This window comes from Lycorma delicatula, chromosome 8, assembly GCF_047948215.1.
Source record: "Lycorma delicatula isolate Av1 chromosome 8, ASM4794821v1, whole genome shotgun sequence".
Lineage (NCBI taxonomy): Eukaryota > Metazoa > Arthropoda > Insecta > Hemiptera > Fulgoridae > Lycorma > Lycorma delicatula.
The window spans coordinates 136,663,765-136,690,721 of record NC_134462.1 but is presented as its reverse complement, the minus strand read 5'-3'; the positions used below and the strand labels follow the sequence as shown (position 1 = coordinate 136,690,721).

Genomic DNA, 26,957 nt, shown 5'->3' with positions numbered 1-26,957 from the left:
TTCAGATGTAAAACCTTTGCGTTAAAATACAAAGAATCTTTTTCCCTAAGCCTTTACATACATATTTCATAATTGTTATTTTGACCTAATTATTAGTAATCGATAATTAAATATGTGACAATAATTAATATAAATGATAATGTTTACATGAAAGTAATATTTTATTTTATAATAGTTAAATAAAATCATAAGATGATAATGGTTATTTGTTAACTAATTATATTTATAATTACATAATTTATAAATAGAATATACAAGGTTACATAAGAGGTTTAAGAACAGTCTACAATGATAACAATCCATAACCACCCATTGTCAGCTGTTCAGCATTTTTATGATTATTATAATTCTTGCCCTTTACCAGCAGACAAGGTGGGGATAATATAACCATATAAATATAAGATTCATTGGTACTCTGTAAATAATTGTTATGATCCGTGCGAGTTGATTATTCCAGTTCTTTAACCTCCAGTTATTTATTTCTATTAAACAATACAAATCTTTACTTTTATTCAGTAATTATTTTATAATTTCTCATTTACAACATAAATCGATATATTTTTGATTAGTTTATTTTACTGAGAAGGTATGTAGAAAATTGTTACATTTTTATATAGATAGTAATTTATATGTTATTGAAAGGTATAAATATTTGAATTTATAATAAATTATATTTGATACTTGTGTGCACATTTTTATTTTACTGTAAATTATTGACAACACTTGTTATTTTTTGAATTTATAATAATTACAGTTTTCTGAATTAATAATTATTCAAAAATAATTTTATAATTACATAAATTGCACTTATATAAAATCTAATATTTTTTTTAAATTTTTACAAATGTAATATTACTTTTACATTTGGTATTCTAGCGATTGTATTTGAAACATAACTTATTTTTTAATTACTTTTTTTATTTACATAAAATTGTTAGCTTATAATGTGTTGTAAACTTGTAAACTAAGTATTATAATTGTTAACTTTTAACTTACTGTGTTAGTATTTCTACAATTGATCGCATTGTACCTTAACTCTTCATTTATTAAATATAATTAACGTTATTTCACAACATAACTAACAGAATGCCCGTCCAGAATATGGTCCTGATCAAAGAAGTCTTACATTCCTTGCACACAATGCACTTTAATGCAAAATTTTTAATGTTTGATCTGCTTACTTTGTAAGGTACCCAAAGCATCTATGCTTATAAAAATTCTATAAAAAAAATTATAATTACTAATGGCTCTGTAACAGAACTCCATTCTTAAATACAACTGTATCACAGATGGCATGCTGAGGTGTCCACATAGAATTAAGTAAATTTTACTTAATTTGATAAAATGAAATAATTTACACTTATTTAATCAAAAAAAGGTTTATGCTGAAAAATGTTAACTATAATCAATATAAAGCTAGTTAGTTAATAACATAAAATGTCTTAATATAAAGTAGCAAGAAGAATACAAACTAAGTAAAATAAAAATTATATAAAATAGTTTTTTTTTAATAATAAACTGTACTTAAAATTATATATTTATTTTTTTAACTAGAGTACTAAGAATATTTCTATGTTAATCTATAAATTACTTTACCTAAAACTTTCAAATAGAAATCATAAATAAAAAATTTAATTTTTCTAAACTCACCACAGTGCCTTAATAGAAATTAAAACATTCAAAATATAAAAAATATTAAATGTAAACTTTTACAATACGCCAATATTAGGGTGATATGAAACCCATATTTCTTGTTACTCAAAAAAAAAACAACTGAACAGTAGAGAAATCTATTTCACCTTTTGCAATTCATTATACAATTATAAATACCAGGCAGGAAAGTATAATTCTTGTAAATTACACCAAATAACAAAATATAAAGATAATATTGTGATGAAACATCAAGAGTAGCATTTCAGGATTAAAAAGAAATTTAATAATTCTACCTGAACTTTTTACTGTATAAAACAGATAAATATGTAAAATAAATCTGTTTAAAATAAATCCTATATGTATAAGAATGTTTTTGAATAAAAATGTAGGACAGGAGGTTTTTTTATTTATTATTATTTTTACTTTATCTCAATTCTTGTTTTCTGTTAAAAATCCTAAACATTTAAATTAAATCCCAGATTAAATTTTCCCAGTTAACAATAGAATCTGTTTACAGAAATGGTTTTATGACCTTTTTGTGATTTGTGATCAGTTGTTAAAAATATGGCAAAATTATTTCATAATGAAAAAATATATTATTTAAATATATACACTGGTATGGAAATTCTAGCAATATTAATTCTAGCTATTAGTTCTTGCTTCTAGAACTAAAGAATAGAGAGTTGATCTGAAAAGGTTTTTAATTTATTTTTTTAAATTAAAATTTAATTGCAATTTTCCAAAATGCCTATATTGCATTCATCAAAACTTGTTTTTTACCAATCCTGATTCTTGCTACCTTTGAATAATCCATTTTCGATCCTAAATGTTATTTTTTTTATATCATTTAAGCCAATAAATTTTTCTGCTGAGAGTAATATAATTTGATTTTGTTCTGTACTAGGGATGGCAAATACCAGACTTCTCCCACAGGGAGAAAATGGTAAGCCTGTGGTGAAGGAGACGAAGGTGGACCAGCAACCCTTTATGAAATCTCCAAGAGATTGGCACCAAGACAATGGTGAAGAAATCAGGTTGGCCACAGACCTTACGGTCTAGGTCGACATATTAATTATCTTATTAAATTATGTCTATTATTTTATATGCGATACTTCAGATATAGCAGTACAGATAAAGATTATTTATGCTGTGTTTGATTAATTAATCAGATGTAGTTTTTATTTTAAAGTACCTCAGTTTATCATTACAGTTTTTATTATTACTATCCTCTATGAATATACTAAAAATTCTACTACTAATACTACTACTACTACTACTACTACTACTACTACTACTGCTATATATACTAAAGACAACTTGCACTAGATACCAAATTAATAAGCATGATAAACTGACCCTCACAAACACTAAAATGAAGGTAAAATTCAGAGGCGAGCTCTCCGAACCATTTGAGATCAAAACAGGACTGCGTCAAGGTGATAGGGTCTCACTGCTATTATTCAACTGCACTCTAGAAATGGTAATGAGGGAATCACTCAAAAAATGTCCCAAAAAGTAAAGATAGGCTGAAAAATTAAAACAAACTGTCTTGGTTATGTCAACAAAGCTAGATCACAGATATTAGAACTTCAAAACATTGCGAGTAAAATTAGCCTCAAAATATCATTCAAAAAGATAGAAGTTATGACCCAAAAACCAACATGATTAATGAAAAAACTTTGATCCAAGTAAGAAGAAACAAACTACCTAAAGCTCAAAAATTAACCTGGTACACTTTCAATAAAAAATGTCTATCAATAAATGCAAAAATTAGACAATACAACACAGTTATAAAACCAAAACCCACTTACGCAGCAGAAACACTCTTCCACCTGAACGAACAATCAAAGACAGACAGACTCCAGAAAATTGAAAGAAGATTTGGAAGAACTTGCATCAATAAAAAGCACCAAAAAGATGGGCAGTGGTGGATTGTGACCAACAAAGTTGTGTACAAAGAATTAGAACCGATCACGGATACCACGGGTAAGAAGGGACTAGGATTCTTTGGACATATCATTAGGATGCAAGTGAGATTCAAGACTTCTGAAATAGTAGTACAGTACAATCTCGACTTGAAAAACACCAAAGATTGGAAATATGAAAAAGTACTGGGAGGACTGCAAGGCCCAAACAGTCCCATCAAAGAGTCTTGGATAATGGACTGACACTAAAGTGATCCTATGCAGTCATAAAAGATAATAATAAAAGAACATGACCTGACAGACTGATTTATCAATGCCCAGCAAAAACTACTAATTTGTTTACATGGTTTTATGATGAAGTGCACGCTAAGAAAGGATTTCTTGAAATTCCAAGTTTAAAGGATTGAAATGGTCTAACAATGAAATTTATTATTTTCTTTATTTCTCTGTAACAAATGTAGATATAAAATTGATTTTTTGTGTGTAATTTTCTAAAAACTAATTTCTAAATTTTTTTAAAATTCCAAATTTAAAGAATTAAAATGGATTTTAAACTTTCTTTGAAACCCAGCTATATTTTTTAACTTCTTGGTAAGATACGAAGATATCAATTTGATTATTGGTGAGTGTAATTTTCATGTGAATATCTGAAAACAAATTTCTAATCTTTTCTAAATTCGACCTTAAAAGAGGTGAAGAACAGTAAAAAAATCTTAAATGACTGCAAACTTTCCTAATTTTCGACTATACTAAACAAGATGTTCACTAGATTTTTTCTTGCAAATACTCTTGAGATAATTATGTTAAAACCATTTTCAGGATTTTTGAATTTTTATATTTTAAGGGGTCCAACAGGTGTACAACTTGGCAGCTCAACCAACACAGCCACTGCCACTATTGTTGTACGTGCGACGTGACTGTCGCACCTGCCTACAGTTACTTGACTACAAAACATAAAATAAAAAAAATTAAACACATGGGGATGATAGTACATTATAAAAAATGTTATGATTCCAAGGTTTAGCAAGGCTTCAACTTCAAAAATAAATTAGGCCTTTTTTATTCTTTTTATGTTGATCTTTCAGAACTAGCGTGTGTAATTCTTTTCTATATCTATTATTTCTTGACTATGGGAAAAAAAGAAAAACTGGACGTAGTAGAGTTTAATATTTTTTTCTTTATCTGTTTCTTTTTAAAATAATTATCTTTTACTTATAATTGAACGAAGTACAGTCATAAAACTGAAAATAATTCGTATAATTAACAAAGATTTTTAGCTGAAACTAATTAAAATCATATATTTTATTTTTAGTCAAGATAAAATTATCATTGCCATAAAAATTTTAATTTGTATTGTTTTTCAATCAAAAATAATTTTAACATATTTTTCATTTAATTTTTTCATATTTACTGTTAAAGAGAAATTATTCTCACATGCAATGACACGAACTGTTTAAGATATAAAGTTATAATTATAACAAAGAAGATCTATGATTAATTAATTAACTTTTAAAAACATTTTCATCTAAAGTTGAACCAACTGATATAATTTTATGATAATTTTATTTTTATTCATATTAGACAGATAAGGACAATATATGCCTTCAAGGACAATTTTTTTTAAATAAAAATTATGTTTTTGTAATTTCTTACACATTAAAAGTCACATTTCAATAGATGGTTATTATCTACATTATTTTAAAAGAAATGTTAATACAGTTAGTTATTAATTTGGTTCACAAATTATTAGTTGTACAGTAATAAAAATATATTTTATAGTAGTTTTAATATTTAAAAAGAGCATTATTACAGAAATTACAGATTTTATTTTGTTATTGGTAACAAAGTTAGTATGTGTAAGTTAATTTTTATTTATTTACTTAATTATCGCTGTCCACATTAAACAACAAAGATTCTAATTTATATATAATTTAAATAACTGTTTTATTTTATTCCAGTAACTAAATGAATGAACATATAGTGGAATCATTTAAGTTGTTTTTATTCAGTACCAGTTCATTAGCAATAATAATAATTGCATTATACAATTTGATATAAGTATCATATAATTTATATATGTATTTATACTCTGTTGTACATAACGTTTGTGAAAAATTAATATTCTGTTATTAAACATTATTTTAAATAGACTCTAAACTGATACTAATGAGATAATTGTTAATTAGATAAATAGTATATGGACAAAAATTATTTTATATTATTGGAGATATTAGGAAGTATTCAACTACATAAAAACAATGAGAAAAATAATTTGAATTTTAGTATTATTTTTGCATTAATTAATTTTGAATAATGAAGATCATTTTTGGAGTATAACAGATAATTTTCAACAACTCTTTGTGACAAAATTTTGTGAACTCATACATTGTGTAATGAAAGATTAGCTAAATTATTTTAATAAATATTTTTTTTAATTAACATTTATTAAAAGTTAAAAAAATATGTTGTTTAAAGGATTTAGTAGACGAAATAATTTGCTCTTAATTACATGATATTTAAATCTTTTATCAGGCATCTAATGGCAGTTTAACTACGCTAAATTGTAATGATTCATTAAAATGCATTGTATGCTGGATTCAGGGTAGTAGATTCATGTACTAGAGCAATGCACAAGATTTTTCAAAGAAACAGAGGGATGTGTGAGTTAATTAGTCACACTCATCAAAGCAAGTGATTAGGTTAAACTCATTGTGCAACAGTTAGATCAGAAACAAAATGTTCAGATAGTTTCACACAAAAAGCCATCTCCAACTAAGTCATCCCAATGTTGCTCTAGCTCTACATATGCTTGTATCTTAAGCATCTATCTGGCAATGCTTAATGAGGGCTTTTAAGATAAATCATATTATTGATCAGTGATTTTACATTGAATAGCTTATATACAAACTACAACAAAGTTGTTTTTCTTCCAGAAATTAAACAGTTACCCAAGTTTAGGTTCCTTGAAAGAATTAACTCAACCATCACCAGAATTTGTGGAAAAATTAATTCTTCAACCAAACTTTCACTAGAACAGTTAATCAAGTATAGATTTAAACAAACGTATCTTCCTTTGTGTACTTCATGTTTTATATAAATCATTTAGACTTTCAGTTATTTTTAAAGTTTCCAACCTCATATAGAACTTACAAGCATATTTTTTTTTAGACTATTAGAAATTAATATGTAGACTAATATTGATTTAGAATAATTATTAAACTTCTTGATTGTATTAAACTACAGATTATTTTTTTTGTTATTTCTCTTTGTTTATTCACTTTTTTAATTCTATAACAACTTTTATAGTAACTCTTTTGTGAAAACTATAGAACTCTATCCCAGGAACATTAACATTAACTATAGAACTCTATCCCAGGAACAAAACTCCCAAGTTTTATTTCCTACTCAATTTTGGAAATTATCTTGTTTAATTTACTGTTTAGAAATTCTTCTGGATAAAGTGGACGCAGATTAATTACGTAGAAGAGTCTACTTTTTTTTAACCGTTTGTTATATATAAATGATTAAAAAAGAGCAAAAGTAGTTATCAGCAAACAAAAATTGTTTGATATACCTCATATCAGCTTTTAAGGTTGCTTGCAACAATAAGCATAAATGCATAATTATTTAGATAAAATTAATTTTTTAGTTCAAGTTCTTCTAGAACTAGGAGTTGTTATGAGTTATAATTTTTTTCTGTAAAAGATTATATTTTATTTTTTATTTATTAAAAGTTTATTTTTACTAAATTAGAAAAAACATGGTGTAAGCAATGAGAAGCTTCTCACTGGTCTATATATGTATATATATTATAAAAAAATACATATCTAAGAAAAATTACTTGCTGCATACTAAGGATTCAATACTACCAAATTCTGACACTAAAAAAAATTTTTGAAGAGGTGCTCCTCAAATTTAATTGTAAAAATAAATTTGAAATTAACGTCATTTTTTTAAAACCTGACATTTCTTACAACTAGCATTATTCCAAAGGAAATACATATTTTACTTTTTAAATATATTAATTTGGATTTAAAATTACATGGAAATTGTATAAGATCTTTTCAGATCTTATTAAGCTCCTTCTTCAGTGGCACTACTGTTGACACCAGTGGTGATGACCCCACATAACTTTGCTGAAGCATTCTTCAGCATTCTTTGCTGAAGAACTAGCTGTGTAATCAGTTCTGAAAGAGGTATCTTCTAAGAGAATAACTTCCATGTAATTTTAAAAGTAAGTTGTTAATTTTTAATATTTTTTCAAGCGATTTCATATATATTTATTTTCAAAATATGTTATGTTTAATAAACTAATAAAGTTAATAAACTATTACATTTTGTAAACTCATACGTTTAAGAATATTATAAACTATAATGAACTATATGTTAAAATAGAATATAGAATTAAAAGTACACAAATGATAATTTTTTTTTAAATTCTTACAGTAACATTTAAATAATTGTTTCACTTACATTAATGCAGTTTATTTGCTATAATGAATTCATTTTTATATTGTTGATTATTCTTCTAATTCTAATGACGGAAACAATAAAATCAGTTTTTACTATGTACAATATTATAGATCCAATTTTAGATTATAAATCTGTTCTAAAAAATAATGTTGAAGTATCTATTTAAATAATGTGATTCTTGCACAAAAAATTTCATATCTTAAATTTTGTTATTTACTTAAAAGCTTTTTTCTTCTGATAAACAATTATCTTTGAAAATAAACTGCAAGAAAATAAGTAATATTCTTAAAAATAATTAGATGTTAATTTATCAAGAAAATTTTATGATTTTTATTAATTGCAGGATAAAAAATGGTAACAACAAAAGAGGTTGCAATTATTGGTTCAGGAGTAGCTGGACTTTGTGCTGCACGTCACTGTTCAGTTGAAGAAAACATTTCATGTGTTGTATTTGAACAAACTTCTACCCTTGGAGGAACATGGGTTTATACTGACAATACTAATTTTGATAAAAATGGCATGCCAGTACATTCAGCAATGTACAGAAGTCTTAGGTATAATCATATTAAATTAATTCTTGAATTTAGAGTGTTATGAGTTATTCTTGTTTATGAAAAACATTTAGTAAGCGCAGAAACAAATTTTAATTGGACAATTTATTATTGCACTATAAAAAATTAGTTTATATGAATACTTAAGAAATACTTAATATTTTATCTAAACATGAGGTATTTGATTTATGGTTAATTGAATCATTCCATTGTGACTAAAGATATAGAGATGTGGTTTTGATCTCAGTCACTGTAAAACACGCAGTCAACAATAAAATGAAATAAACAAGCTATATCCTAACTTGTAAAGATTATTTTTTCTTTATGTACATGATATGAAAGAAGGTATAGGTGACACTGTTTTGTTGAACTTTCACCTTAATCTATTAACATGTTCAATAAACTATGATATTTGATTGTTTTACATATTACAATATTCTTCAACTACCTTATATAGTTCTCACTTATGAATATTAACCATCAAAAAATGAACCTTAAAAAGTATTGAGTTACATCACTTAGACTAAAGTATCAAGTTATATACCTATTAAATTACATATACAGATTTTTTGCTGCAGTCATTTAAACTTATATCATTTGAAAGTGAGATATGATCCCCCAATTCTTTAATAAAGTGGACAGTTACACAATTGGTGAAACAGTAGATTTTATTAACATCAAATATTTATACAAAAGTCTCAGATTTCTGGTGTCTCATATAAATAAAAGTTAATAATATTTAAACTATTTCGATTAGTGAACTCCTGTATACTGGTTACAAATGTTAATTTTGACCTTACGGTGAAAAACATTCAGTTTTTATTATTGAATTATTTGGTGAATAATCAAAAATGAAAAAGGAACAATCATACAGGAAAAAGAAAGATAATATGAAGAAATATATTTCAAAAAAAACGACAAGAAAATGAATATGAAGAGGAAGAAAACGTTAAAACCAAAGAAAGAATAAAAAGGAAGAAAATGTTGCAAACAAAAAAAAAGAATAAAAACATTAAGAGAAGATGATAAATATAAAGAGGAAGAAAACGTTAAGACCAAGGAAAGAATAACAAGATTACAATAGGATTATGAATGTAAAGAGAGAAAAAATGTATAAACTAGAGAATGTGTACACATGTTAAGATCAGAAGAATTATATCAAATCAAAGAGTGATTGATTAAATGATTGGCAACAAAAAACAAATAAGCAAAATGATGATCAACTCTGACGTAGGGAGAATGTTTTCCAACAATATCAAAGGAGTAATGAACTAAAAGATAAGAATTCTTTGCAATGTTTTAAAGATCTGGCATGCTTGTCTCAGAGAATATGTTGTTCTCGTGAGGGTCTATTTTTCAGTCACTCTGTACTTAACGTTAATGTAGATAAAATGAAACTAGAAAATCCAAAAATAATACGATTCTAAATTATAATTTTCAATTAATATTAAATAATCAGATGTTCCACCAACTCTATTACATATACACATATGTGATAATGCCTATTAAATTACATATACACATTTTTAAAAGTACTTAAATATTATTTCACTATTAACTTCTGATCCTTTTTTTATTGTTATTATTGAATAATTATTGTTTATTGTAAAAATCTTTTAACAGTCAAGGGTTAAAAATGATTACTAAATCAATATATTTAAATAAAAAAAAAAAGGTAAAGAAAAAGTTTAATTGAACCGATTTGCCTTCCCCTTGTAAGATCCAAATGCTTCATTAATTAAAATTTTATTTAGCTATAACTCTGGAACTAGTGAAAACAAGTAACACTTGTGATATATCGTTAAAAAGCTCACAATGAGGTCTTATTACTGCAGTTAAGAAAAAAGTCCAAAATCCAAATGTTTTTGGATTTTGGGCTTTTTTGGAAACCTTTTGTTCAATCGATTACAATCAAAAGGGGAGGTACACAACAAGATCTTACAACATTCTTAAATCCAAAATGTCAACATCTTACGTCTAATCGTTTTTTAGTTATGTGAGATATATGTACATACATATATGTCATGCTGAAACTAGCCAAAATGGATATTTCCGTTGAAATCTGAAATTTTTCGTGATCACAATACTTGCTTTACTTCGTACAAGTAAAAAAAGAAAAGGAATGGGTTAAAATGTTTACTCAGAGCATACAGCTAAAACTTTTCACTACTTTTAGCTGCAAATTGCTTCACTGATAAGTAACATTCTTTCAACAAAAACCAAAAATAAATTAGAAGAAATTCTGAATAGATTTATTACTAAGAAAGAAATTCAGTTTGAAAATAACTAACTAAAATAAAGATCTTTAAATAAAACTAAAAGGATGAGAATCTTTTTGGTTGCACTTTAGTTTGAACGGGATTAAATTTATTAAGAATAAGAGAACAGTACATAAATTAATTTTCTTTCAGGCTTTCAAGCTTTCTGATGATAATTATTTTTTTGGTTGTATCTTTTCTAGTTTGTGTTATATAGATGTGACAGCAAAATTTTACATCATTTCTAATAATTTTATTTCCATTACATTAAATATTCAATTCCTTTGCCATGTATATTATATTAAAAGTATAACTTCAAATTCATAAAATTATTTACTGAAATGTATTCTTAAAAATTACAACAAACTATTTTAAAGATATTTTACAAAAACAAAAATTTAATTAAATCTTGTTCCAAAGTTTTGATAAAGTTTCTCCAAAAATTTAACAGTAGTATTAAGATACATCAAAGACAGTCTTTTTATTTTTAAATGAATACCACCACCCCAGTTCAAGTTGTACTAGTTTTAAACAAAGTCACTTTTAATGCAAATTGCATAGTACAAATATTGTTAGAATTAATAAAAAAAATAAAAAAGAATATTTAAATTAATTGAATCTTAAGAAAATGGATCCATAATCTTTACATGAATCCCGGTATGTATTGATTTTTGCAGAAATTAAAACATTGTTTCTACAACATTTATTTCTCCTAATCCCTAAATTAAAAAATGTGGCCATGTGTCCAAAATTAATGTATTGTTCTGTTCTATAGGACCAATCTTCCAAAAGAAGCTATGTCATATCCTGATTTTCCTCATCCAAATAGAGAAGAAGCATCTTATCTCCCTGCCAGAGGTGTTCTTCAATATTTACATGACTATGCTGAACATTTTGATTTATTAAAGTATATAAAGGTAAAGGCTGACTCATTTAAACATACGTTAGCTCAAAGATAATAATTTTTAAAAAAAGAGCTATATAATTTCTCATTATGGTTTTCTTATTCTTTAGTAAGCCTTGGAATATTCTACAAAATGTAACATATATTACCCTTATAAATTGTTTAGAAGTAGAAATCCCAATACTAATGATATAATTGTACTGAGTTTTGTCTAAATAAAATCAATAAGTCTTCCTTTATTACCATGACAACAATTTTGGTAAACTGGAATCTGATTACCAAAATTGAAAAGAAAAATGATTCCTAAATCAAATGCATCTAATCTAACCCAACCTGTTTTAGACCCACGTAATCTAGAAGATGAAATATTCTTAGATTTACAATTTAAATTGCATCTTGTATCCAGTTGCATAAGAATGGTTTTTTAGATAAATTATGATGAAAGGAATTCACTTTCTTTAGATAAGCTTTCAACTGAATTACATTTTGTAATTTATTATAGCTCTCTGTTTTGGTGCATTTTAGGTAACAATCAGCTGAAACAAATTTATTAAATTTTATTAGGTTGGGTGAGATGCACAAATTGGCTTTTTTTACAATGTATGAAATGCTAAAACAGTATCAGACCATTGCTATTAAACATAATCAGAGAAATGCCTGAATAAAACTTCCAAATCCAATATCATCATCATCATCATTAATCATTTCTTTCAGGTTGAAAGTCGGCAATTTAGCAGGTAATGTTCTTTAATGAACCTGATCTTCTGTTTCTCAGTTTAGTTTGCTCAGCATTCTGTTTGTTTTCTTTTCCATCTGGTGTATTCATCGAATTAAGTATCATCCCTAAGATCTTTGTCCTTTTTTTCTCTCAACAATGATTATTTTTGGTTTTTTTGCTGAAGTACAATATGCCCAAAAAATTTTCCTAGTCAGAAGAATATAGAGGATAATCTTAGCTGTTGTAAAAGGATCTGCTATTTTTTAATGAGTCTCCATTAACAAATAGCAATTTTGAGTTGCTGGTATTCTCTTTCTAAGATCTGCAGTTTTCTGTATTGCAGTTCCTATGAATTCTCTTCAGTACATTTGTTACTTTACTCGCACTTTCCCCTAGAGATCTGACAGAATTATTTTCACCTCCAGAATATTTAATGTTGAGTAAACGCATGCTCGGTTTTCTTGGAAAAATAAATCATTGGAATGGCTTTCCATTAACTACCTCTAAATAAAATAGCACTACAGCTGTGGGCCAGTCATTGCAGTGCCTATTTCATTTCCCTTCAGTCACCCACCTCTGGAAGGTTCTCTCCACTTACCATCTAGGGATGTACTCTCTAGGGGATTACAAGTTCCTCTGAGGGAAAGCCACATATTTACCCTACATTTACTGGCTGGCCAGTTTATGCTAATTTATTTTTGTAATTGTATATGAACTTTTCATTAGCAGTGTTTTATTCATTCCCCTTATTCGTACATGGAATGCTTTTATAATTAAATAGATATAATTTAACTACTTTAATTTTTATAAATGTAACTCATCTGTCCCCTTATGTGCAAAGACTCCACAAGAATTAAAAACATGCATCGTAAAATGGTGGTCTACATAAAAAATTTATACATTAATACATTTTTGTATAATATTGTTTTATATTTAATGCTGTAAGTCACATATAATTATTACAACATAATAATTCTATTTAATTTGTCTTCTAGTACGATCAACAAGTCAAAAGAATTCATCCGATTGAAAATGATCGTTGGGAGTTAACAATTGTTGATGTGATCTCAAAAGAAAAAAGAATTGAATATTACGATGGAGTAATGATATGCAATGGGTAAGCAGTCAAATCATTTTTAATAAAATTGTAATAAGATTTTTTCAAAAAGTCTTTTCTTTGTATAAAAAAAAGGAAAACTTTGTCGACTTAAAGAAGCATTAAAATTTGTCTATGAGATAATTTTAATAATACACCAGAATTCATAATGAGCTAACATAAAATGAAATAAGTATAATATATTGACTAACAATTGACTATATGTTTTTTATTGAACTTTGAAACAAGTGGGACAATATCACCTTTATTGGCCAAATAAGAAGACCTTTGTTTTTATTCCACTGACCTTTGTTGTCAGACTATTATGAATCTTTCCTTGTGACTTATGATCTATAACTAGTTCCTTGACTACTGAGTCATTACATTACAGTAAACAATATTACATTTATTGTAATTTACACATATCTTTTTTATTGAGTCCATTTTCTTTTGTAAAAATCATATTACGAGATGATTGTTACAGTTTTATACAATATGTACACCACATTTTAAATTTTTTTAAACACGGGTAATTTATTATATTTAAAACGAGCAAAAATTTAGCTTGTCCTCCATTATCCTCCCCCCATTTATTATGTGCATATTTTTTGCAGAAAAGTGCACTAGCATTTTGGAAAAAAAATTTTAAATCTTAATTTTTTAAAAATGAATTTAAATGTGCAAATAAATGTACAAAAAAGTCCAATTTTTTTAAATATTAAAAAAAATTTGCGAATTCAAATGATTAAATAGAAATTAATGAAAGCTGAAACTGATAATTTAAACATTGAATACTTTCATATGAAAACAAATATTTAATGAGTAGGCCACAAACACCAATATTTGTAGGCCACAAACACTAAATACTACTAGATATTCTACTAGATATACTGTAAACAGTCATAATAATTTAAATAAAATTATTCATTCTTTTCAGATTAAGATTGTACGTAAATAATAGTTTAATAAATCATCTAAAACATGATAAAGTGTCAAAAAATTTGAATTTTTTTAAATTGTTTCTAAGCAACCCTTTTATGTTCTTATTTATGCAGTTATTTATTTATTACTTATTTATTCTTATTTATGTTTTGCCCAACACTCATTTAAAATCTAATTCACATAATTGTAATTAAATTAATATGCATAAATGTTAGATAGTAATGTACATGACAGCTAATGATCAGTAATTAATAAGAAATAAGTTACTATTTAAAAAATAATAAATGGATTGAGGGCATATCACAGATAATAAAATAATTCATTATTTTTACATAAATTACAATTAATCAAAGGTTATTTATATTTGTCATATGATTACTTGTCATAATATTTATGTAAATATATATGAGTATTGTATTCCCTCTTTGTCATTTGCAATTAAATTCTATACAATTTTACAAAGACATATCTTTATGATATGCAAACTAATAAAACCATTTTTTTAATAAAAAATTGTTAAAAATAATTTGTTGATATAATAACTGATTTAAGTAAAAAGAAAATTTAAAGAATTAACATATATTTTTACATTATTTAGGATAAACCATGTTCCTCAGTATCCAGAAATACCAGGAACAGAAATATTTGAAGGGAAAAAATCACACAGCCACAATTACAGAGAGCCTTCCCCTTTCATCGGATTAAGAGTTCTCATAATAGGAGCTGGACCTTCTGGGTTAGATCTTACATGTGAATTATCAAAAATTGTTCCAGTAGTACGTATTTTTTTTAAATATTTTTAATTTGTATATACATTAATGTTTAGTTTTATGATAGAAATAGGTCATTTAAATTTAAATTGTAGATAATTATGAACAATAGTTTGTGCATAAACCACGTGATGAAAAAATGGAGATCAGATACAGAGATCAAATACAGATCTCGCAAACCACGTGATGGAATTTCTTTGGATGTTATCTTTGTGCATATTATTTATTTGAAAATATCTGTGGTTTCCAAGTTATAGAAAATTACACATAAAGAATAAACCATTTTTTACCTTTTTGACCAACTGTGCAATGTCAGTATCCATGATATTGTTAAGAAGAGTTTAAAGAATTGCATTTTATGTACTAAAAAACAGAGTACTGTTAATTTTTTTCTGAAATTCAGTAACGGTATGCTAAAGGAAATTATTTATTTAGCACTAAATTACACGTATTCATAAAACTATTACAGTGCATATATAATTTTTAAGTGTAATTGGCTAGTGAATTGCATAAGAGGGAAAATTGCATAATCAGTTTAGAGGGAAAATTTAAAACGCCTTTGTTTATATGAATTTCTATTTTAACACGAATATTTCTACAGTTTTCTGTTAATTAAGACATGTTAATCTATTTATTAAAAATAACACCTGACTGCATTACAACACAATCTTGTAGTTTTAAATGAAAATTTTCCATTTTCATCATAAAATTGTCTTAAAAAAGGAATGGTCTAAAAATGCTAGATGATGAAAATACACATCACACTGTGATCTACAGATACGCAACAATTTCTCATAATTGAACTGGGTTTTCAGCACTTTATTATCAACTATTGTGCTTCTTTATGTAATGGTTTAGGTTGAAATTAGTTTGATCTGGCTTAAAAATATGATGAATTACACCATTATGTTGAAACATCTCTTGACAAAAATTCATATGAGCAGTCAGCCAGCATAATTTAATTCCTGTCAGTTTTATAAGGGTGAAAAATTAAGTCCTTATGTTGGATTCAACAGATAGATTATTCACTGAAATTCAATGCTAATGTTTGTTTAATCACAGATGTTTTCTGGCATTCTAACACTTTTTGCAGTTCCTTTATGATTTAAATTAAATGTGGACCCAATTTCCTGAAAGTTTTAACTCATAAATTAATTGCATGTAGAGTGGATATGCTCTTGACATGAAATATTGAACCGATGCAAACTATTCTTTGAACAAAATAACCTGTGGTTGCAGTCACCGTTTTTATAAAACTGTTTAACACAAAAAGACAATGTGCATCTGACCATTGTTCCATGTTTAATAAATGGGATTGAATAAGTGAAAATATGTCAAATTCAGCACCCTCACCAAAATGTCAAATGAATTACCAAGTTTTAAAATTTTTCCTTTTTCACTGGCATGCCCTTTATTCCAGTATTACTTCTAATATGTTACAATTATTATTGAATGAGCTAATAATTATTTTAAAATATTCGAGTACTGAAGTTATTCTTCAACCTATTTGTTTAATAATAGAACAAAACTGATATTAGACAAAATTCCTTCTGCAATAGAAGTGCTAGGCTAGTTGAATAATTTTTTAGATATATAAAAAAATAACCAAGACATGCTATTGGACAATACATCTAAAATCATTCTTTTTCTCAAAATGTTAAAAATAATTTAATTAATCATAATTATACTCTTGTAGTAATGAGACGTAAGCTCTTAGTTTTGAATTTGGTAGAAGAAAAAAATATTAAGAAAAATATTTTTAAAAATTCTTCCTTTATTATCTCTAATCGTATGAACTAAGCTAATAAGCTGTATTATTTTTGTAGTAATGCTAGTAATCCTTTAGACATGTCTCACTTTCCTTGTTGATGTGTCATATGAAAGCATCTGAGGTACAAAAGGTTTTAATATTAGTTACTTTCTCTGAAAGTAAAAATGTTTATTATGCTCACTTTCTGGTGACATAGTACTTGTATAACTAAATATCACCAGCATTTCAATGTGATCAGCAAACTGAAGTGCTTCAGAGTATGAGTATTCAGCCCAGAGAAAAAAGCGAGGAAATTATTTCACTCTCCTATAAGTTTTGTATGAGGTGTATTTTTAATTATTGAGACATTTTTTGGAGGATCTTGATTCCCATGTTAGATCACCTATAATCATTGGTTTGGATCTTGATATAGCCAATGAGTTCATAAAGTTGTATTACTTTAATTTCATTGTCTTTCAGATGTTTTATAATTTTTTTTTGTAATAGTGGTTTTTCATACAACAGAACTATTTCACTTTTAATGAACTGTTCTCCCTGAAAATCTATAATGTTCATACAAATTGTTTATCTAAGCCATTGTACTTGATTATGTTCCCTTTTTCCCATTTTTGATATAAATTTAAATTCAGATTGTTAATTTGGTCTTTAAATGTTGCAAACGAAACCTATAACTGCTTTATATTCAAAGGTCATGTTATTTATAAACCAGTACACTATGTAAAATTAATCTATAAAAAGGGGAGTTTGTTTTTATTCTACTTACAGTCAGAGTAGTATATTTTCCTTATTTTTATAGTAAAATTTTATCATTATTGATTCTGACTTCCAGCTAACATTAATTGTAAGATAATGTTAGCAACACATCTGCCATTATGAGCCTATAACTCAGTTAAATTTACATCAATAGTTCTACATAAATAGTATATACATTCTTAAAAGTACAAGTATTAACAAATAATGTTGCACTGGATATCTTGGAGATGTTCAACTCACTCACACCTATAATTTATTATTCTTTTTGTAAAACTTTTTCACAAACAATATTTTCTGTATAGAATCTTTGTTGTGAATGTTGGTCAACATTTCCTCATAAAATAAGCAATACATTCATTAATTTTTATTCATTTTTTATTTTCTTGTTGCTAAGAGATGATTTTTTTCTATTGTTTTTACTGTTTCAACTTTATTTATTTAATTTTATTTCAGTGTAGTTTACTGATGGTTTAATGTTTTAGTTTCATACATTCTATGTTAAAGCATTTTTTATTTTAGTTGCCTTTGGCCATAGAATCTATGGTTGTAATATGAATGTAGTGGAATTAATTAAATGGTGCACATTTTATTTCAGTAATGCATTATTTATTAGTTGGTAATGTATGCTGTTTTTGGGATGAAGGAATTGGCCACTACGTTTGTTTTATTAATACACAAAGAATTCTAGTAATGTCCAGACTTTGTATAAAGTTACCATTACCACTTGACTAGTCATACTAAACTTCATGTTAATGAATGCACACACACGCAAAAAAAAAATATATATAAAAATCATTCCAATTATTAAATAATCTGGCACACAAGCTTCTCCTTTATTTTTATTACTTAATGTCATTTTTTGGTTTTCTTTTTTTTAGGTTTATCTTAGTCATCATACTGAGCATGCAAAAAAATTACCATTTGCTGAAAACGTTATATTAAAACCTGATGTTTCATCATTAACTTCAAGAACTGTAATATTCAAAGATGGAACAGAATATGAAATAGATGCTGTAATTTTCTGTACAGGTATGATTTCTAAATTCTTTTCAGTTTTTTAAACATTTTATTAAAACTACTTATATTTTTTAGAAATTTTAAATACATGTTTACAAAAGATCATGAATCTATTTTAGAGAATAGAAATTAAATTTAGGTTAGGAAAAACACATTGAAGAAACTTTGCAACTTAAGCAATGATGATCATTTATATGCATTTAAAATATTACTTCACAGTAAATAATATTAAATAAAATGAACAGACAATAATATTTAATGCTTTTTCTGTCATTTGTCAGGGTATGCAATTCAAGTTGTAGATACTATTTTGTAGATGCTTCTACTTTATAGGTTACAATTTTAAATGCCTCACCAAGCATGACTTTTTTAAATAATCCTTTAAATATTCTATTAAATCTCAGTGAGAACTTTGTATTAAACTTTCTAATATAACAATATTACATAATAATTATTTGCATTGCTAATTGGCTGCTGTAATAACAATTTTATGATTTTGCCACAACTTAAGTTTATATGTTCTAGTTAAATTATCAAGACTAAAAATGTAACAACAGCAAAGAAAACATCAGAAGAGTAAAAGATTTTTATATAAATAAATTTAACAAATGATTAACATATGAAAATAAATTTTCAGAGGATATTTTCCAAAATTATTATACAGCAAGTCTATATCAAATTTATATTAATTTTTTGTCTCAATGATCTACAGAAAAAATGGATTAGATTAAGATATCTGCACTATATTTTAATTAGATGTTATTTTGAGTGGTCATTTGACCACTTTGATGTTCATTAGTTGTTTTTCCCAACTAGTTTTACAGCAACTACCAGGTCTGAATGTGTGTGTGTGTGTGCATACAGGCAAAAGCAATTATCACTACTGGCTTACCAGGCCTGTGTAGTGCAGTGTAAGTGTAAATGTATCGATAAACATGTAGTCTGAAACAGACTCAGGTTGACCTTTCCTAAGATGTGTGGTTCATTGAAATCCAACCACCAAAGAAAACCATTATTCACAGCCTAGTATTCAAATCCATATAAAAGCAACTGCCTTTACAAAAACTCGAACTAGAACTCTTGACTTCAAAAATCAGTTGATTTTGTGATGGAGTTTAACCACTAGATTAACCCGGCAGGTTTCTGGATTAATTATTAAGCTTATATCAACAAATCTTCATAATAACGATAAGTTCTGTTTCCAGTCTTTTATACTATAAAATAAATAAAATATTGGTAGAGTACAAAATTAATACGATTCATAACAATAAATTCTGTTGTTTCATGTAAAGAAACAATTATTTCTTAAATGGAGATTACATAGTGTACATACTTTATTTATTTATTCACATCTAATTTTTAAAAGGTTGATATAATTTTATGGTAGTCCATAAAATATTATTTGAATGTAACCCATCAGGACCAAAGTTCACAGAGAAATTACCTTATGACCTAGTACCTGAAATTAGATGTTATCAGGGATAAAGATCTGATCTTTATCCTGTTGAACCCTTTCCTTCTCGAATAATGGTAAGAAATAATTTTGTCACCTAAGAAGGTGTCAGAATTATTAACTTACTATGAGTTGATCTTAGCATTACAATTTTGTTATTTTTATCAATTCTGTTATTTATAACAGAATTACAATTCTGTTATCATTGATGAGTTTTATAAATCATACTGCTTGAATTACATTTTTATGTCATTCTTTGAATCACTTCCTCTGTAGATCAGAGTGCATTAATATACCTGCTTGACACTTAATTCCCAACCAAACTTCTTTAAGAATTTGTCACATGTTTTTATATACATGAGTATATTCAATTAACTATAAAAATGTCTTAATCCTTACAAATTTTTTTTTCTAAATATTATAATCATACATATTAGTTTTCTTTATATAAATAAATTATACTTTGTAAAACATGGATGATAATTGATATACAGGATTTATTTTCAGGTTACCTAATTCGATACCCATTTTTATCAGAAAATGTTAAGATAGAAGTTGAAGACAATTTTGTTAAACCGTTATATCGTCATTTAATCAGTATTGAACATCCAACATTATGTATCATAGGATTACCAAAACATTTACCAGTATTTCATCTTTGTCACATCCAGGTAAATTTTAGTGATTATGATTTGAAGTTACTGAATATATTTTAAAAATAACTATATTAACATAGTTCAATCTTGCAATATAAAGTACATTTTCAATGTTTATAAATTAAATATACAGAGAAGTCTTTAGCTTTAAAGTATTTTCTGATGACAAGGTGGAATTGTGAATTTTAATATATAACAATAAATAATACAAAAAAAAACTTTATAAAATTATATTAAATCTGTCTAACATTCTAGGATGTTGTTTAGTATATAATAATAAATACACAAAAAAGGATTTAACATGAAACAATATTAAATCTGTCTAACTTTCAAAATAATGGAACTCTTTCTTCTAAAGGCCTTTTAGAGTTAATTAACATTATTATTCCTCTTTGGATCATCAGTTAGAGCTGTTGTTAATGATACTTATTTTAAAAAGGTTGGGTAACTAAACCCAATTAGTTACATAATAAAATTTTATATTCAATCTTTGTTGTATTGTTTACTTAATATGATCGTTATTGTCAAATTTTGTGTGTTTATAAATTTTAGATTGTTAAATTCCTTGAGATTTTGGTCCTAAAGTGTCCAGTTTCAAATAATTTTAAAAAATTAACAATTTTCAAAATTTGATACTTTTGTATAATGCCTGTATACATTCCTTGAATTAGTTATGGTCAATGTTTAATGATTTTAAACTCTTAGTGTGCTTTTCCGTGCATGAAAAATTTTTACTGTTGCTGTGGATATAAACTTAAACAAAATCTCATACATATATTCATCAAAAAACTGCATTATTTTTTTAGGTATTACAGTATTGATAACTATTGTTTCAAAGCTTAATTAAAAAAAAATTATATAAATAATGTATAATTTTAAATTTTGTGTGTATACACGCACACACTATATATATATATATATAATGTAATTCAACTTGATCCACCCTAGTACAGAATTAATAAATTTCATACCTAATTTTGTTGATTTTCTATAAGAGTACTTTTGCGGGATCCTGAATCATCAGTTGTACATAAAAAACTTTTTGTATAATTACATATTAAACATAAAAAAATATTAAAAGATTAAAATTAAAATAAAAAATTGAGAATTTTAAATTCCAAAGATTAAAAAGTTAAAAAATAAAAGATTAAAATACAAACATGTGTAAGGTATATGGAGTCAACTGGGTAATATGCATGCTTGTATTTCAAACATGCATGTATTTTTTTATAATTATAAAAAAAAAATTTGTTACATACAACTGATGATGCGGCATCCCGCAAAAGCACTCATGTAGAAAAACAACAAAATAAGGTAAGATATTTCTTAATTCTGTACTTTGGTGGATCAAGTTGATTTACATTATATATTTATTTGTGCAGAGGTGATATGGGTCTTAAAAGGATTGATTTTAGGAAAATAAATAATATAATATATATATACATACATGAGTAAACATGTTATCGATTTATTGTCTTCTGGTTTTATAGATCTGTCTAATGAAGATCCAGATATTTTAATATATTTAATATACAGAGTGCTTACAAAAACTGTTTCAGGAATTCAGGGTAGTCCCCCACATCAAAATAAAGAAAAAGTTTTATATTTACATATGTCCGGAAACACTTAGTTTACTGGCTATCTACCATTTTGTATTTTTAACATAAAAGTTTATTTCTCGGAAATAGTTCATCATATAGGGCTGAAATTTCATATACTGCTAGGATAACTAGAAGTTTACTTGTATAAAAATAATGAATCTGATCTCTCAATCCATTTCAAAATGGCGGCCTTATAAACATTTTATTGTTAATACTTCTGCAACCTCTGGTTTATTTTAAATGTTAAAAAAGTTAAGCATTTTGTGATAAAGAAAATGACACCTTATTTATTCAAATCTGTTCAGAACTACAAAGTTACGCAAAAATGTTTTTAGTAAGTCACTCTAGATAAAGAAAATATATTAATGAGATGGTAGATTTCTCCATACATAGATCTATATTAGAAACACACAAATTTCAAGTGCAGCCATAAATGTAAACACCTTTTCACAGATTTAAAGGTATGGCAAAAGGGATTAATATATTCAATGCTTCTGTGACTAAATTTCCATATTCACTTATATGAGCAAGCATATCTAAATCTTCAGATGTGAAATATAGTTGTAACATTTTATCTGCAGACATTTTGATGAGTTGGTTGTGAATCTCAACTGGTAACTTAGCAGCTGCAACAGTGTTCTCACTAAATGGATTCAGTATACATCTCTTCAAGAAATCATTATCTTCTGGGGAAATACTCCGATAACTGAATTTTTAGCTTACATAAATACTTCATGCTATCCAAACTGTAGTAATGTCTTCATCCAAATGTTTCTGAGTATAATCGGAAGTGAGTGGAAACACATCAAAATTTTTGCTTTGAAGGCAAATAATCCAAATATCAAGCTTCTTAATGAAAGCATGAACTTTGTCATTAATAAAACTTTTTATCACGCCCTTGTAAATTTACATTCAAGTCATTTAAATGTGAAAATACACCAGCTGAGTAAGTCAACAGCAACATACAATCATTATTCTGTAAAAAAAGACTGAGAATGACTTTTAATAAAATTAACCATTTTTACAGCTTTACAAAGAAACAAAGAAGTTGTTTGAGATTTTCTGGCATATTTTTTGTTGCAAGAGCATGTCTGTGAAGAAAGCAGTGCGTCCATTTCACTCTTGGTGTAAAATGATCTTTAAATTTATTCAGAAATCTGCTGTTCTTCCTGTTATTCTCTTTGCACCATCACTACATACTGCAATACATTCTGTCCAATCTATGATATACTTTTTAGTAGCTTTATAAAATCAGAAATACATTGTCCTCGTTGCATGACCAGGTACTGATTTGCAAAAACAGCATATTTTCTTTGATTGATCTGTTCCAATCGCACTCCTATCTCACAAAACATAAGAACTGAGAAATTTTTGCCACATCTGTCAATTCATCAAACTGAATATTAAAAAATTCACTTGAACCCACTTGCTGAATTATCTGATCATGAACATCACCAGCCATGACATCGATTTGCATTGATACTGTGTCGTTAGAAAGGGAAAGTTTTTTCAATTTTTCTTCTTCCATGCCTATTAAAACAATTATTATTATCTCAATGAAATTACCCTTTTAAAACTTAAATAAAGGCATCAGATGCACGCTTCGCATTCAAAACTAAACTGATGTTCAGCAATCCCTTATGCCTCTTTTATACTGCTAAGAGCATGACATGTTAAAACGTCTGAACATGCCGCTCCACAGGAAATATTATGTAAGTAAACTAAATTACAAGCAGCACACATACATCAAGTTGGAACCTGTAAACTGCTCATGTTTGTACACCTCATTCATGCATGTTCATATCCATCGCTATCAACGCATCTAATATGTTTTAACTATGTTTAACTATGTTTTAACTATGTTGGGTTGGTGGTTGGGGGTAGTGAAATATTCATTATATATTTTTTTTTTTACTTTTTGGGGTTGTGGAGCTAAAAAGGTTAGAATCTCTTCGTCTAGATTAAAAAACCAGTTTTCATTGCCTCCTGAATAAAATTAAATAACTCGATACGATCTTAATTTTATTAATGTTATCATGTAATAAATTACAATAATTTAATAATATTGAAAATACTACAATGAAAATATTATTAGATTAAATTTTAACAAATTTCAGCTTGACACGATTAATTTCATCGGAAATGTCCCTCAATCCATTTTGACTAGTTTCGGTGTGACGTCTGTATGAATGTATGTATGTATGTATGTATCCCGCAAAACTCAAAAACGATTAGCTGTAGGATGTTGAAATTTTGGATTTAGGATTGCTGTAACATTTAGCTGTGCACCACCTCCCCTTTTGGTTGCAATCGACTGTACCAATAGTTTCCAAAAAAGCTCAAAATCCAACAAAATTGGATTTTAGACTTTTTCTTAACTGCAGTAATAAGCCCACATTGAGAGCTTTTCAACGATTTATCATAAGTGGTACTTATTTTCATCGGTTCCAAAATTATCTCCAAATAAAACTTTAGTTAATGAAATATTTGGATCTTACAAGCGGAGGCACATCGGTTCAAATCCGACTTTATCTCCTTTTATTAACTTTTTTTTAATTTAAATATATTGATTTATTAATAATTAACCTCTAATTGTAAAAAACGTTTTACAATAAATAATAATGCAATAATAACAATAAGAAAAAATATATACGAAAAAATATCAGTTATTAATGAAATAAAATTTTATTCGTTTTAAAAAAAGTGTACATGTAATTAGCGTGCAAGGAAGTCATGTGGTGTCCAGATCAATTTTTTTTTGTAAGTATTTATATTAGCGTTACATTCTTGCATTATTATAAAGTAATTGTTTTTTTCTTTTACTTCCAGACTCAGTTTTATCTTAAAGCATTAACCGGTGAAGTTAAATTGCCTTCTAAAGAAGATATGCACAAAGAATTGAACGATTTCATTAAACAGAAAACTAGCGAAGGAGTCAGAATGAGAGATTTAACAGATTTGGGTAAAAAAATGGAATGTTATTATAACGATTTGGCTAATAAAGCCGGTGTACAAAATATGTCATCGCTTATTGTTAAAATGTACTACGACGCGTACGATAGAATATTTAAAGACTATATGACATTCAGAAATAACTGCTACAGGATTATCGATAATGAAAACTTCAACGTCGTCGATATGAGGGAATTAAGAAAAGACAAACAATCTAATAAATGTACAAATAGTGATTGTCGATGTAGAGCTTTAACGGAAAGAAATATATAATATTAATTAAGGTATGAAATAATATAAGGTTAGTTTTAGGTATTTTTAATTAATATTTTTCCATATATATATATATATATATATATATATATATATATATATATATATTTTATTTATATTTTTTAAGATTGTACATTAAATAAAATATTAACTTCACTGAAAAGAGTATTTTATAGATTATAAAGATCATATTTTATTCCTGAATTTCTAGTCCTCAGTGTTTTCATCTCCATTGCTAAAAACGTTTCATCAATATCATATCTTTAATATTTATTATTTTCATCGACGCATATATTCCATTTTATGATCTTCATTTATGTAGAAACAGTTGCGTACTGAGTGAAAACAGTGCGTTTGTTTTACATAAAAAGTCGAACATTAATTTTTTGATTTACACTATTTTTTTACAGTCTTTCTTATACGTAAACCATTTGAGATTCAATACTTTCTTTGAGAATAATAATGACGTTCATTGTACAGCCTATCCCTCTGATAACTGAATGGAGATGTTTCTTGCAGTACTAATTAATATTTGCATTTCAATGAACTTGGAAGAATTCCGATCAGGAGAAGACACAAAAAAGGCAAAGATCTGGTAATACTTTGTTTTTATAATAAAGATTTCACATTTGATTATACTACTTTGAAAATTTTGACTTAATTAAAAACAGAAGTATCCAAAATGTTTACTAGATTTAAAAAAAAATCAATTCACGAAAATTTTGTACCACGTAGCATCTGGATTCTCATCTCACCTCCGATGAGAATTTTGGGTTTTGTTAAAAGGGGAAAGTAGCTTCCACTATAAGTAATCATAAAAGCGTGCAGTAATTCGCAATAATCCATTCATAATATTGGCTGAAGACTCTACACTTTCTGCATGAAATGTAAATAGTTCGTGACAAAATATTGTTCGGCATACATTGAGTTTTTAAACATAAGTTATATTCGGCATGTGTGAAAACGAAACATTATTAAAACCCAATTGAAATTCTCAAACTAACATTTATTTTAGATCTACTTCTACGCGTATACAACCCAGTTTATACATTTTACACCTACACCGTAAGCTTTCATTTAAATATGTGAATTCACATATTATTGTAGTTTTACTTCTTTTTCACCTGCAAAAAGGGAATGTTTTCAGATAAAGTATTAATTTCCTATTAGAAACGGTCACAATTTTCACAT

The 26,957-nt window shown here is 26.7% G+C and overlaps 1 protein-coding gene across 2 annotated transcripts; it reads left to right on the top strand.

Annotated features, from left to right (window-relative positions):
- The first annotated feature begins 418 nt into the window (after positions 1-418).
- LOC142328827 (uncharacterized) lies at positions 419-25,777 on the top strand. 2 transcript variants are annotated; one of them, XM_075372900.1, is made up of 9 exons: positions 419-586; positions 2,558-2,674; positions 8,395-8,605; positions 11,636-11,777; positions 13,478-13,599; positions 15,119-15,296; positions 18,693-18,843; positions 20,792-20,955; positions 25,371-25,777. In XM_075372900.1, exons 3-9 carry the CDS (start codon positions 8,403-8,405, stop codon positions 25,764-25,766), a joined length of 1,356 nt encoding a protein of 451 aa, XP_075229015.1. In that variant the 5' UTR covers positions 419-586; positions 2,558-2,674; positions 8,395-8,402; the 3' UTR covers positions 25,767-25,777. The 2 variants fall into 2 exon arrangements, with proteins under 2 accessions (XP_075229015.1, XP_075229014.1); XM_075372899.1 differs by lacking the exon at positions 2,558-2,674 and having other exon boundaries at positions 420-586.
- Positions 25,778-26,957: the final 1,180 nt, after the last annotated feature.